Source organism: Ochotona princeps, chromosome 8 (genome assembly GCF_030435755.1).
Source record: "Ochotona princeps isolate mOchPri1 chromosome 8, mOchPri1.hap1, whole genome shotgun sequence".
In the NCBI taxonomy this organism is placed as follows: domain Eukaryota; kingdom Metazoa; phylum Chordata; class Mammalia; order Lagomorpha; family Ochotonidae; genus Ochotona; species Ochotona princeps.
In genome coordinates this window covers 69,142,736-69,156,670 of record NC_080839.1, presented here as the reverse complement: position 1 = coordinate 69,156,670, position 13,935 = coordinate 69,142,736, and the positions used below count along the sequence as shown (strand labels likewise).

At 51.7% G+C, this 13,935-nt stretch overlaps 1 protein-coding gene across 1 annotated transcript; it reads left to right on the top strand.

The window, feature by feature from the left end:
• The first annotated feature begins 11,098 nt into the window (after positions 1-11,098).
• Positions 11,099-13,489, top strand: RHOB (ras homolog family member B). Its single transcript, XM_004582628.2, has one exon. The coding sequence runs from the start codon at positions 11,478-11,480 to the stop codon at positions 12,066-12,068; it is 591 nt and encodes a 196-aa protein (XP_004582685.2). The 5' UTR covers positions 11,099-11,477; the 3' UTR covers positions 12,069-13,489.
• The last annotated feature ends 446 nt before the right edge of the window (positions 13,490-13,935 follow it).

The following is a 13,935-nucleotide window of genomic DNA, read 5'->3' as shown; positions in this document are numbered from 1 at the left end:
AGCAGGGCCCATCCTGGGGGTGCACAGTATCAAGTCTCCAGATATTGGCCCAGTCTTCCAGGTGGAACCAGATCCAGGCCTGGCAGCGCCACCTCATCTACTCGGTAACCCAGGAGGAGAGAATGCAATGTGAGATGGCTCTAACACACACAAACCCACGTCCTGTTGCTGGGTCTGGTAACAGGGCTTTCAGGCAAGGGACTGTGTGCCTGGCAGCCACAGCTGCACTAGGCTTTTGAGGCTGCCCAGGAAGCAAGGGACACACCTGGTTGGGTGCTGGTGCTCTCTGAGCTCCATCCCCTCTGCTCCACCCTGGGTGTTGGGAGAGGAGAGAAGCCTGCTGCCTCTGGTCTCCCCTCTTTGAGTCACTCTCCCCGCCACACCAAGGCCACAACATGTGTTACCCTCTCCTTAAAACTTTCAACGGAGTGACATTATTTATGTTTTAAAAATGCATCGATCCTTTGGTGGTCTCAATGTAAAGTGCTCACCTTCCTTACTGCTTATTCACAGAAAGAGGACTGACCCTTGCTTGGTGTTTGGGACTTTTGGTGAGAGTCCCAGCATACTGATAAAAATGGCTTGCTGTGCCTTCACTGGGCAAACAATATGGCTTATACCAACCACCTGTTTTTCTTCTGGGATTCTAGAATTTGGGTATGAGTTGGGCAGAGGGAGCTGTTCTAGTCAATTTCTAGATTAGGCAGTGTCCTCCAGAGAATGTATCATCCATCTCTCTCTCTCTCTCTCTCTCTCTCTCTACCTATCTGCCTTCCTATAGAAAGGGAGAGAGAGAGAAAAATACATTCAAATGTCTGGCAAATTCTAGGTTGGTACCATATATAATTAAGAAAGAGCTCCTGCTGCAGCTTCCAGCCCTTCAGCTGGGCAGCGGCTTGGAGCTGCAGCAGGTGTTCTACTCATCCTAGGACAAGCAGCCCCTGCCTTTGCTCCGCTCAGGCGAGCAACTTTATTCAAGAAGGGGAATCTACTTTATTCAAAGCATACTGACTTAAACTGTCATCAAAAGAACTTTATCTTAGCCCCACGTAGACTGACATCTGACCAAACAACTGAGCACCGTAGCCTCACCAAGTTGACACATGAAAGGGACCATCACAATTCCAGTACAGATTCCAGGCACTGAGTCTCTAATGTGCTTCCTTGGTTGGCAACACTTCACATGGGTTGTCACAGCTCTTTGCTGGGCAAATGAAACATGTCCTACAACACTCCAGCAAAAGAGGATTCTGGTGGAGGAGTCTCAAAAAGATCAATTTTCCTAAAACCTGTTTGTGCCCAGACTTTGCCCAGTGTGCCTTTTCACTCCCTTGGTTCTGCTTCAAATCCTTTGGGTGCAAAAAATCACAACTGTGGGAACACCTGTTACTGGATCCTATGAGATTTAGCAGAGCATCAGGAGTAGGCATAGCCTTGATTCTAAGCTCACCCTCAGGTGCTCTGATTTGGGACTGCCCAGCCTCCATAGGTTCAGAAACATCTCACCTTACTCACCATATCCCAACCCTACTGAGCCACTGTGTACCCGAACATGTGCTGCTAACCCATGCCTCATATCTAAAATGACTTTCTCTTGCCTTAAATAGCTTCTATGTGTCGACCAAGACTTTGATTATCCAGTGCTGTGGGAAAAACCATTCCAAAGCATAATGTCTTCAAAATTCATGATTGCTCACGAGTCTGTGGGTTGACTCCAGAAGTTCCCCTACTTTCCATGAGGTTGGCGAAGTATTTAGGGTAGAAGATTTAAACAGCCTCACCCACACAGCTGGCAGTAGTTGAGGCCACCAGCTGGTAGCTCAGCCAACACTATGGGCCGGTGGCCCAATGCTCTTCCAGATTGAGTTTCCTGAAAGCACAGCATTCCAGAAGGGCAAGCCTCAATGTGCAGGTGTTTATGGAGCTGCAGCTTGCGTCACTCATGTTGATGTTACACTGATGTAAGCCAGTCCCATGATCAGGCCCAGAGCTGCCGTGGGAAGAGACTATACAAGGAGATGAATCCTGCAGGTATAGCTCTTGGTGGGGGGGGAGGGCATCAAAATGCTGGTTTTAGCATTTCGCCACCTCAGCACTTTCCACACTAGGCTGAAACAGCATCACTGTTGTAAGTGCTATACTGTAACGCCGCCTCTGTGCACAGATCCCTGTGTTCCTCCGAGGGCAGGGGCTGCGTCCAGTTCCTCCTTGGATCCTGGAATGGTTCTGCAAAACAAGTGATGAAATGGGAGCAGCCCCACCCGTGCTGTGTTTTCCAAGATCAAGTTCTACCCCACCTCGTTTAGACGTGGAAAGATCAGTAGCCATGAGGTGCTGAGGACACCAAATCTTTGAGCTCCTTAAAGCAGGGTGGTTAGGTCCTACAGCTGGGTCCCTGGTGTACAGGGGACATCTAACAAACAGTAGTGGAATAAAAGAACGAATGAAAGTACAAGCGGATTTTTTAAGGAGATCACCAAGGTTTACAAGCTACAAACACATCTACCTCTTAACATACTTCGGGTCAAGGTAGGCAGAAAGCACACAACTCCAAGCTCCCCAGATGAAGCGGGCCCATTAAGTAGCATGCACAATGCTCTCCTTTCTCACTGGGGACACCAGTTGAGAGCAGCTTCTCATGCTGATCCCACTTCCCAGCCCTGTGTGCCGGAGCAAGAGCACGGGATGCTCCCCACAAGATACATGCTCTGCACCCCAGATTCCCTGCTTTGAGCAGGGGCTCCTCATAAAGGCTCTGCCTGGTGTTATAAATAGCCACAGACACCTCCGTGGCACCACACTGCAGTGTGCAAACCCATTGGGAATTCAGCTCCTCCCTGTTGCAAAATTCTGACTTCATACCAGAACACAAGAAGTGAATCATCCCTGTTTAAATACTTTGATGAGGTCATTTGCTATTATCACTAGGAAAAAAAGAAAGGAAGGAAGGGGAATCTGCTGTTGTAGCTCCCTCTGGACAGGCGTGGGGGTCAAGATTTCTCTGCGGCTGGGAATGGACGCATCCCTTCTCACAACCACAGCCCTCCAGCTTAAGCAACACACACAGATCAGTTCATTGAATAACACCATGAAACAAAAAAATTTTTTTCTGTTTTACAATAGTGTTCCCCCTTGCCTAATGACAGGGTTGGCTGCATTCCTTTTACAGGTGGGCTCCTTCTGAAGCCATACGAAACAGAATTTTTCTAGTTCCTGGGCCACAGAATGGTCCTGCTGGCCAGATCCAGCCTGTGCAGTTTCTGAGCACTTTATAAGGGCTTTTAAATGCTGAGCAGCCATCCCGGATGGACTGCGTGTTCTGTAGTTCCCACACTGCATCTGACGTCTTATCCACGATCATGTCCCCTGAAGAGCTGTGTGGGGAGGGGTGGGGGAGCTGAGTCCAGTCTCTAAGCTCCACTTCAACCTTTACAAATGAGGAGGAGGAGACTTGGAAGAGATGTCTTGCTCAAGGCTGTGGAGCAAAGAGCAGAAGCATTCTAAGGTGCCTCGGTAGCGCCTGGCCCCCTCCAGCCACACGCTGGTTTCCCGAGCTTCTGCTACATTGATAAATCCCTGTGTGATTCCCAGCGTGTACCATGGTGGTGGCAGCAAGAAGTTGCTGGTGGAGGGTGGGTTTGCCAACTACAGCAGGCTCTTGAGACAAGAGAGAAGTCTCACGCTGCAGCCATAAAACAACCTTTGTGCATAGAAAAAAGGGACATCTTTCCACAGAGGCCTCTCCCTCCCTCCCAAATCACTCTGGCCAGAACATTTTCCAACATCAAACCTACACAGTCAGCATTTCAGATGGGGTGAGTAGGCTTCTTTTTTTTTTTTTTTTTTTTTTTTTTTTCCCTCTGGAAAACTCATTATTACTTGAGACCTTGCTCAAGTCCTACCCCCTAGTGTGAAGACCTCTTCCCCACCCATTAACATGTTTGTCCAATCACATGCTCTGGGGGACGGGGTGCCTGGCATTGCATGTTTGCCCTCTGCCTCACTTCCCTGGCTCTACTCTCAGCCTTGTGTGTGTTTAGTTGAACGGAAGATTGAGGCTCATTTGAGTGTTCCTGAGGACAGTCTGTACTCACCACTCTTCTACCAAAATTGGACCAGGACTGGAGCTGGTACAGTGGTGCAACAGGCTAACCCCCCACCTCCACATGCTGATAACCCCTATGAGCACTGGTTCACGTCCCAGCTGCTCCACTTTTGATTCAGCTCCCTGCTAGTGACCTGGGAAAGCAGCAGAGGATAACCCAAGTCTCCTGCACCCTTGTGGGAGACTTGGAAGAAGCTCCTGGCTCCCAGCTTTGGATCAGCTCAGCTCTGACAGCAGTGGCCATTAGGAGAATGAACCAGCAGATGGAAGATCTTTCTCTGTCTCACCTTCTCTCTGTAAATCTTCCTTTAAAAAAAAAATTGGACCAGGACTAGATCTGGCCTCTCTTTTTCAGAAAGGCAATAGGTCCCCACGGGTAGGGGCAAAGGGAAGTTGCTCTTCCATCCTTCCCCAGGTTGGCTGCAACGCACTGACAGGAGGAAAGGCATGTTGTGAGTGGCAGTGGGCGCTGGGGGCAGGACAGGACAGGACAGGGAGCACTCAGAACTGGGTGGAGTGGAGTGAAGTTGGCAGAGAAAGCAGGAGGCTGCTGCTGGTTCAGGGAAGATGACAGGGCTAAATGCTGATCCTCCTTTTTGAAAAGTAACGCAGGTCACCAGGAAAAATTGCCAAACCAGCTTCTGCCTTATGTGGCAAGGCAAACATCAGGCCATGGCAGAGAGGGACCGAAGCGAAACAAGGAAGCAGACACACACAACACACAGAAAGCCTGTGAGGTGGAAACTTGGAAGAAACCTAGAAGCCTGCCTGGGGAGCAGTCTAGGCATTACACCACCAGGTCCTGTCAACAGCTGATAATCTTTGGAGGCAAGTTCCAGCTTCCCCCAGGGGGCTATTCCACCCAGGAACGCTGTGCTGACAAAGCCCCAGGCAGAATCTCACCAGTAGTGTGTCTGGAAAGGCCTCTCCCAGAAGCAGGGCCGGGGGCAGTCTGGCCTGCCAGGTGTGTTCTGGTCATTAAATTTCACTAGCTTGCTCACGGCATCTGTCACTCTCTTCTCTTGGAAAAAGGACCTCCAACCTGGCCATGTCCAGTCACCTTCAGACGCTGTTCAAGCATTGCCTGGTGTTGGACGAAGGCTGGCAGAGATGAGGAGGGCACTGCTCTAGCCAGAGGGATGAAAAAGGACTGGGAGGTCACTGGTTTACAAAGCTGTGCGTGGGAACAGGCAACAGGCTCCCAAGTGTCCCAAATCCCTGTGCTTGTCCAAGTGCCTGAAGCGGGTCAGTGGTGTATTTAGGATCAATAACAGACCATCTTACGAGCAGGAAGATGGGCAGATTCCAGAAGCCCACACAAGCCTTGCCCCTGTGGGAAAGAACGGAGTCTGAGGGGGACCCAGAAAGCCATCAGACCCTGTTGGGAGCAGTGCTGTCCCACATGCTCATGTACTGTACTCATTGCATAAACACATGGAAAAAGGCAGCGTGGGCATTTGCCCTAGCAGTGACGATGCCAGCAAGCCATGTCTGAGTGCCTGGGTTCCACCCCAGGAACCACTGGATCTGTCTCTCAGCTTCCTGCTAACGTGCACACTGGCAGGGCTCAAGTGACCAGGTTCCAGTGACCACCCTGGGAGACCCCAGGCTGAATGTTGGGCATTTGGGGTGAGAAAGAAGCATCTGGGGAACTCTCTCAAATAAATATCTTAAAAATATACAAAAAGGTGAAATCCATTTGAATTAATGCATGGAAATATACCTATCATACTAAATCTTGTGTATTTAAAAATAACATTCGCTACATCTAAAGCATTACCATTTCAAGATGTAATTCGTATAAATTATTGAAAGTTGACAGTTTTTGTTCCCACCTAGCTGTTCAGAATCGACTGCTTATTTCACAGTTAACAGCACGTATCCCTCTGATTCCTGTGTTGTCACTGAGAGCCATCTCTGGATGAACAGGTGGACTCGCTCACCCAGGCAACTGCAAAGGGAACAAAAGGTTTTGGAAAGCAGAACTGAATGCCGGGTCTTCATATGAAATTACCATGACACAGACTAGCAACCCGGTTCCCCAGAGACACCAATGACACTTGGGCAGTGGCTGCTGCCATGACAGCGTTGCAGGATGTCGTGGTAGGGTGACCCACAGCAGCAACCTTGCTTCTTTTCTCACATGAAAAAAGAATTTTCATGTGGACAAGCTCTCATTGGCAAAGCAAGATTTATTTAAGGAGGAGAGGTAAAGAGGCTCCTGCCCCAGTGACAGGAGGGCACTCCAAGGGAGAAAGGACCCAGGACCCGGTGGGCTTAGGAATTTTTATACACCATTCTAATGTCAGTACTTCAAAGGGGTAAAGGAGAAAAGAAATGAAAAAAAAAAAAAGCAATGAAAAACACAGAACACCTATTCACATTGGGCAGTAATGTTTACCTACAAACAAAAGGTGAGACTCAGCTTCCTGAGGTTGAAGACAAAAAAAAAAAACCCAAACAAACAAACAAACAAAACATTCCTTTGACAGTGACCAAAGTGATAAGTCTGGGTCAGCCTGCTTGTTTTAAGAAATGGGAATTGATGTATTGATTCTGTCCTTTTGTTCTCTCCGCAGAGGGAAGACTTCCTTCAGGAAGGGTACGGGGTAGGAGAAAGCCCTGTTCTTTTGCATTCTAAAATGTTGGGCCCTGCACGGTAGCCTAGTGACTAAAGTCCCCCTATGCACACCCAGGATCCCATATGGGCACCGGTTCGTATCCTGGAAGCCTCTTCCAGGTCTCCCACTTGGGTGCTGTGTCCCAGGGATTTGGGCCATCCTCAGCTACTTCCCAGGCCATAAGCAGGGAGATAGAAGGAAGTGAAGCAGCTGGGACACAAACTGCTGCCCGTATGGGCAAGGGGAGGATTAGCTAATTGAGCTACCATACATGACCTTTCTTTCACTTTTTTGAAGACTTACTTATCTCACTTTGATGGGGGGGGATGATGTCTGGGGGTTTCCATGGTCTGGGCAATTGCACTGAGAGGTAGGTGAAGGGGCTGAGACCAAGTGGCTTACAGAAGGGCAACTGCAGGCGTGTCTGGGTCAGGCCACAGCACCTGTCCACGTGGGAGCACTGGGGCTGGGCTAAGTAGCATCATCCAGCGCCACTGGCACATGCAAAAGCCGAGGCTGGGGGGATGTCTGGCCAGGCTAGGTCACAGGACCTTCCCACGAGTGTCAGGGCAGGGGGTGGGCCATGTCAGGCAGGGCTGCAGAACCCACCAGCACATGAGAAAATCAGATCTGGAAGCAGATTCTGTAGGGCCTGTATGGGCTCTCCTCTGTGGGACTGTAGCACCTGCCATTTCACGAGAGCTGGGGGTGGTGATGGGCTTAGCCAGGTTGGACCACAGAACTAACACTCACTGGAGCCCAGGGCTGGAAGGAGACTGGGCTGGGCCAGGCTGCAGCACATGCCGGCACACACAAAGCCAGAACTGAGGGCAGACCATGTTTGGAAAGACACAGTACCAGCTGTTACACATGAGATTCGGGGCTGGGAGCAGTACTGGTAGGAAAACTTGGGAAACTTCCCTGCTAGACTGTATCTCCCACTGGTGAGTATGAGAGCCAGGGATTGGGGTAGGCCAGGTCAGGCTGCGTTGCAGCACCTGTTGGCATACATGTGTGCTGGGCTTGGGGGCAGGCCTGGCTGGGCCAGTCCACAGCACACAAGAGCATGAGCGAGGGCCAGACTGGGATGCAGACCAGAGCAGGTTGGACTGTAGTACTCACCAGTTCACATCAGGGCTAGGGCTAGGCTGTGTATCTGCTGACAAATGCCAAGAACAGGCAGGCCATCTCAGACTGGGCTGCAGCACCTGCTGGGATGCGCAAAACCCAGACTGGGAATGGGAACTTGGCACACTCCCCGGCTGGGCTGCTGCTTCCAACTGGTCAGCATGCGAGCTGGGACTCGGGGCTGGCTGATCCAGGCAGGGCTGCAGTACCTATTAGCTGGCATGTGGGCTGGGACTGGGGATGGGCCAGGCTGAGTGGGGCCGCAACACCTGCTAGTGAATGCTGGAGCTGGGTACAAGTCATTCAGGCTGCACCACAATGCCCTCTGGCAGGCACAAGATCTGGAACTGGGAGTGGGCCTGGTGGGAGGAACCATGGGCACTCCCTGGCGAGATTACAGCTCATGCTGGTAAGCTAAGGCAAGGCTCTTCCCCACATCAGAAACTTTAGAGTGTCGTCCAATGACCATCCCCTTCCTTGGGTGCTGATGTAGCCTGACAGCAGGGAGTGCCTCCCTCCCCTTCCGCACCTGCAGATGCAGGAGAAATAAAACCTGAAATAATTTTATTTACCACCTTCCTTAATAGCTTTACCCTCAACATCCTAATCAGAAGCTCATGGGCATGTATCCCTCTCAACTACGTAAACAATATTAAAAATTAGAATTAAAATAAAAACTAGGAAGTTATTTTTAAGGTGCATGTGAAGAAAGTTTTTTGCCTATAATTATACATACATGCAGACTTGTAAATCACTTAGATTTTATATACTTTGCAAGATTTAAAAATAAAGATGCTTATAAATTTAATGTTTTTTGGCTAATGAGTTATCTTAAATGGTGTTTCAACTTCTTATTTCAAAGCAGATTTATGGTTTTTCTACATTTTTTTCAAAACTAAAAGCCACCAAGGCTACCACCAGGTGGCACTAAAATCTAATAAAAAATTCAATTCCAGGCTGGCCTTTAACGAGTGAGGAGCCGATTTACAGGAGATGCTGGGGCAAAAGCAAAAACAACAAAGCCCTTCAAAACAGGTAAATTAGAATGTGAATTGGAAACAGGTTAGTATCTCTGTGTCAAAGTCGCTTTCCCTCTTTCAGTGGGGTGGGTATGTGATCTGTCACACCAGGAATGAGCATGTTAATAGTTCTCACAGTGATTTGTTGTCATCACACTTCTTTCGGTGGCAAGGTTTTGAGGGTGAGGGAGGATACTGTACGGCATCTGACCTAGTTTGGAAAAGTTGTTCTGGGAGGGGAGCAGTCCTTTGAGTGGCCAATCCACTAAGGTAAATGTTCTGAGAGGGAAGGGTTCAGGAAGGGGAGAGAGAGAGAGAGAGAGAGAGAGAGAGAGAGAGAGAGAGACACCATGAGAAGTTGCTGCAGAACACAGATTTTTCTATTTGTTTACTTTGGCATATTTGCCAACTGTGTATTTTTAGAAATTATTGTGTTGCTGAGATTCAAGATAGGAACAGCTCATAATTTGTCTGAAAATCAGGAAATCAGTGAATTTAATCCCTCTTCCTGATTCTTTTGTACTTCAGTGTTTTTTAAAAAACTTTGTTTTATGTTTTCAGAATGTTTGAAGTTGAAGGACATAGCCAAGATTCCCAAGCTATATTAAGACCAAGGAAAGCAATGTTAACAATACATCTATTAAAAAAAAAAAAAAAAGGTGAGTAAAAGAAGAAAAATCCTGCCAGATAAGATTTTCCTAGTAGCCTAAGATTTTTTTTTTAAAGTTTCCAGACTGGAGTCCTAAACCAAAGATTAAAACTATCTATTTCTTTGCTGATCAACTGGTTCCTTAGGTTTAAAAAACAAGACACACTCCCTCAAAATGTATTTTTTAAAAAATCGGTGTGCTGTGGTGGAACCAGTGTGGGTAAAGCACAGCCCTTCTGGTTCTTAGAGTGAGGTGTCCCCAGGCAACCTGACCAGTTGCTGTCAGTGTGAACACACTCGGAGGAGACTAACCTATGAATGGTCCCCAAAACACCAGCGGGGAGCCAGCTGCCTGCCTCCACTTGGTTGGGTGGTTTTTAACGCAGACTCTAGAGCACCTCCTCCCTCCACCCCGAAAGTTCCTGAACGTTTTCAATTTTGCAGTAACTTGCCAGGCCTCCTCTAGGGCTGGTCACTGTGCTAACCTTCAGGCCGCTGGGACCAGACAAATCCTGGGGCTCCACCCACCTGCCATCTAGGAATCCCAGGCTCTCCGGGAAGCGGAGTATCTCACCTTGCCTCCACTAGCCTGTCCAAAGGCTCCCTCTCCATCCACACCAAGCCCTTCCCTCCCACTTGCCGCCTTTGTCCCAGCTGCTCCTCTGCCCACGAAGGCCGCCCTGGCGCCGCCTTCTCACCTCTTCTGTCCCTTGCAGTGAGCTGCCAGGCCTCACCTCCCGCAGCCTCCCGGGGGCAGGCGAACTTAGTCCTGCCGCTCTCGGGCCGCTGGGATCTGGAACCCCAACACACACTGGCCCCCGAGCTCAGCACCCCTTCCCGCCCGTGGTCAGCGGAGTTCCGTCCTCTCCCCAAAGCAGACGGGCCTCCCCCCTTTCATTCATTGTCCTGGGAAGTCCTGGGAGGGTTGGGCGGCTTGGCCCAGGCCCACCCAGTTTACTGTTAGCCTCCCATTCTTTGGATTCAAGGCCAGGTAGAGGCCCAGCTCGGAGGCCAGGCCACCACCGAAAGAACAAACCTTTCGGTTTGGAAACAAGTGTGTGTGTTTACTTAAAAACAAAACCAAGTTCCTGGAGCCATCTTTCCCCCGCCTCAGGTCCGACCACCCGCCGGGGAGTTTGCCTGCAAGCGGATAATTCTGCCCAGGAAGGGGGGTGCAGACACCAACCCGTTTTTATCCTTTATCCGCTCCCCCGCCAATCGCCGCCCCGTCTCGAAAGCGCGGGGTCCAAGCGGCGAGCCCCTGGGCTTCTGGCACAGCAGCCGCGGTCACCTCAGCCCCGCAGCGCCGGGGCCACCTCAGCCGGGGAGCCGGGGAGCCGCGGCCACCTCAGCCCCGCAGCCCCGCCGGCCGCGCAGACTCCCCAGCACCGCCTCTCCCAGCCCGGCGGCCAGGACCGTCAATCAAGCCCGTGCGGCCCCGCCTCCGGGCAGCAGCGGGCGGCCAATCCGAGCTGAGCTCCGCAGCGATGAGCTCAGCCGGCTCCCTTCCCATTGGGCGGCTATATTAAGAAAGTGGCCGGACTCTTTAAATAGCGGGCGCTAGGGCCGCAGCCGCATCTGCCACCGCAGTCTGGCCGTAGCCGTCAGCACCCTTAGAGTCTCGGCGAGGCCTCGCGGGACCCGGGAGGCAGCTGGGCCGGCAGAGCGCAGCGCCAGCGACTGTTGCTGCGCACAAAAGCAGCCGACCCGCGCCCGGGGTGTGAGCTGCCACCGCCGTCCGCGAGTCAGCGCGGCTGGACGCGCCGTGCGCCTTATGCCCCCGCGCCCCCGCCGCGGCAGCCCGAGCGTCCCGAGAGATCGCGCCGCCGCGGGGCCTGGGTGCAGCTAGCGACCCTCGGCCCTCAGCGCGCAGCCGGAGGTGAGCGGTGAGCGGCGAGCCGGACGGCAGCGAGGCGCTCGCGGGCCCCCTCCTGCTGCCCGGGCCCGGCCCGCTCATGGCGGCCATCCGTAAGAAGCTGGTGGTGGTGGGCGACGGCGCGTGCGGCAAGACGTGCCTGCTGATCGTGTTCAGTAAGGACGAGTTCCCCGAGGTGTACGTGCCCACCGTCTTCGAGAACTATGTGGCCGACATCGAAGTGGACGGCAAGCAGGTGGAGCTGGCGCTGTGGGACACGGCGGGCCAGGAGGACTACGACCGCCTGCGGCCGCTCTCCTACCCAGACACCGACGTCATTCTCATGTGTTTCTCGGTGGACAGCCCGGACTCGCTGGAGAACATCCCCGAGAAGTGGGTGCCGGAGGTAAAGCACTTTTGCCCCAACGTGCCCATCATCCTGGTGGCCAACAAGAAGGACCTGCGCAGCGACGAACACGTCCGCACAGAGCTGGCGCGCATGAAGCAGGAGCCGGTGCGCACGGACGACGGCCGCGCCATGGCCGTGCGCATCCAAGCCTACGACTACCTCGAGTGCTCCGCCAAGACCAAGGAGGGCGTGCGTGAGGTCTTCGAGACGGCCACGCGCGCCGCGCTCCAGAAGCGCTACGGCTCCCAGAACGAATGCATCAACTGCTGCAAGGTGCTATGAGGGCCGCGCCGCCCGCCCGCTACCCCTTACCGACGCCCCTCCCGGGCCGGTGCCCTGCGAGCCCGGAGAAGGGGAGGCCCGCGCCCATCACCAAGGACCCCGCCAGTCTGCCTGGCGTCTGTTGGCGGCTCTGGCTCTCGCGCCGAGAATCGCGTGGGCATCGGGCGCCCCCTTCTCAGTGTCTGTGTGAGTCTAGCCGTGTGGCACAGGCCCGGGCGCCACTACTGAGTGCTAAGGGGTCCCCTGGACATCCTCTTCTGAGGAGCCAAGCCTCAAGAGTGTTTGACTGCGTGTACGTTCGACTCCCCCTCGCCATCATTTTCACACCACCCCCGCATCGGGTCCCCAGGGGGTGCGAGTGCGACCGCGCCCCATCAGATGTTCGCTGGGATCCCGCGAGCGCCTGCCATCTCTTGTTTGTAACATAGACCCTGGGAACTGCGGGAGGGAGGGCGGGGAGGAGGGAGGGGTGTGCTATAAATACAGATCTAATTTTATTTTCGGAGGTGAGATGGTGTTATTTAATGGTAGTGGTGGGTGTAGTGGCCAGGGCGTTGGAAGAACTCTGGCCCAGGCTGGGTCAGTCGCCCACCAAGGCATGAACAGGACTTGGCCATCTTTCTGACCCCTCGGGAAGACATTTGCAACTGACTTGGGGCTGAAGGGACACAGCTTCTAGACACAGAGTCTCCTGCGGGCCAGCCCCACAGCGAACCCCTCTGCAGCCCGCGGAGGCAGAGTGTGCGTGGGGGCTGTTTTTGCCATAAGCGAACTTTGTGCCTGTCCTAAAAGTGAAAACTGTTCAGTCCAAGAAACTGATGTTATTTGACTTATTTAAAAGCTGAAACTTTTTTTGGGGGGGAAGAATCCTTTGCACAGTTTCATTGTTTGACACTTAATGCACTTGTCATTTGCATAAGGCAGTAGCATTCTGTATGCTGTAACCTCATCTACTTCTGATTTTTTTTAAAAAGAAGAAATGATGACTTTAAAACAGGAAGAAGAACAACACCCCAGTAATTTTTCCTTTGTTTTCTTGAACAAAGTGGCACCACTGTTTTGAGATTTTATTTGTGCAGGTTATGCACACGGTTTTGATCAGAGACCTAACATGTGTTGGGGCCTATTTAAGACTTTTTTTTTCTTTTGCCACAAGGTAGCCTCTCCAGCTATGTGAAGTTTTCTCTGCATCTCTACACAGAGAATACACCTGCCCCTGTTTGTCCTTCCCCCCTTCCTGCCTGGTGGTACTTCTACTAAATTGTTGTCTTGTTTTTTTATTTTTTAAATAAACTGACAAATGACAAAGTGGTGAGCTTATGATGTTTACATAAAAGTTCTATAAGCTGTGTATACAGTTTTTTAATGTAAAATATTAAAAGACTATGATGATGACATTTATAAAATGGCTCTTGTGGTTTGATGCTCTGTAATGGTGTCCTCTATCCTCATGCTTGTGGGTGAGGAAAGAAAGCCTTACTGGTCAGCGACGCCGCTTCCCCTAGTGGTAACTGTAATTGAGGATGACCTGAGGAGGACAAGGGATAGAGTTGTTGCTGTCACATTTCCAGAGGCAGCTGAGCGGGCTGGTTAATTCAGCGCCACCCCCCCCCCCCCCAGCAAAACCACTGGCCTAATGATTGTGTACTCAGGCCAATTCGCTGAGGCCAAAGGTCTTGGTTTTGTCTCACTCCTAAAACCACTGTTGTCTCTTGTGGGGCTCTGCTGCTTTGGAACTTACAAAGCTGTCATTCATGCATTCCTGATTTAGGTGATAGTTTTGGAAGGTGGTTCAGGCTGGTTACTAGGGGTTGGGGGGGCCCTTCTGGTTCTGCAGGGGTTGGTTACATACCACCTTGAAGAGTTG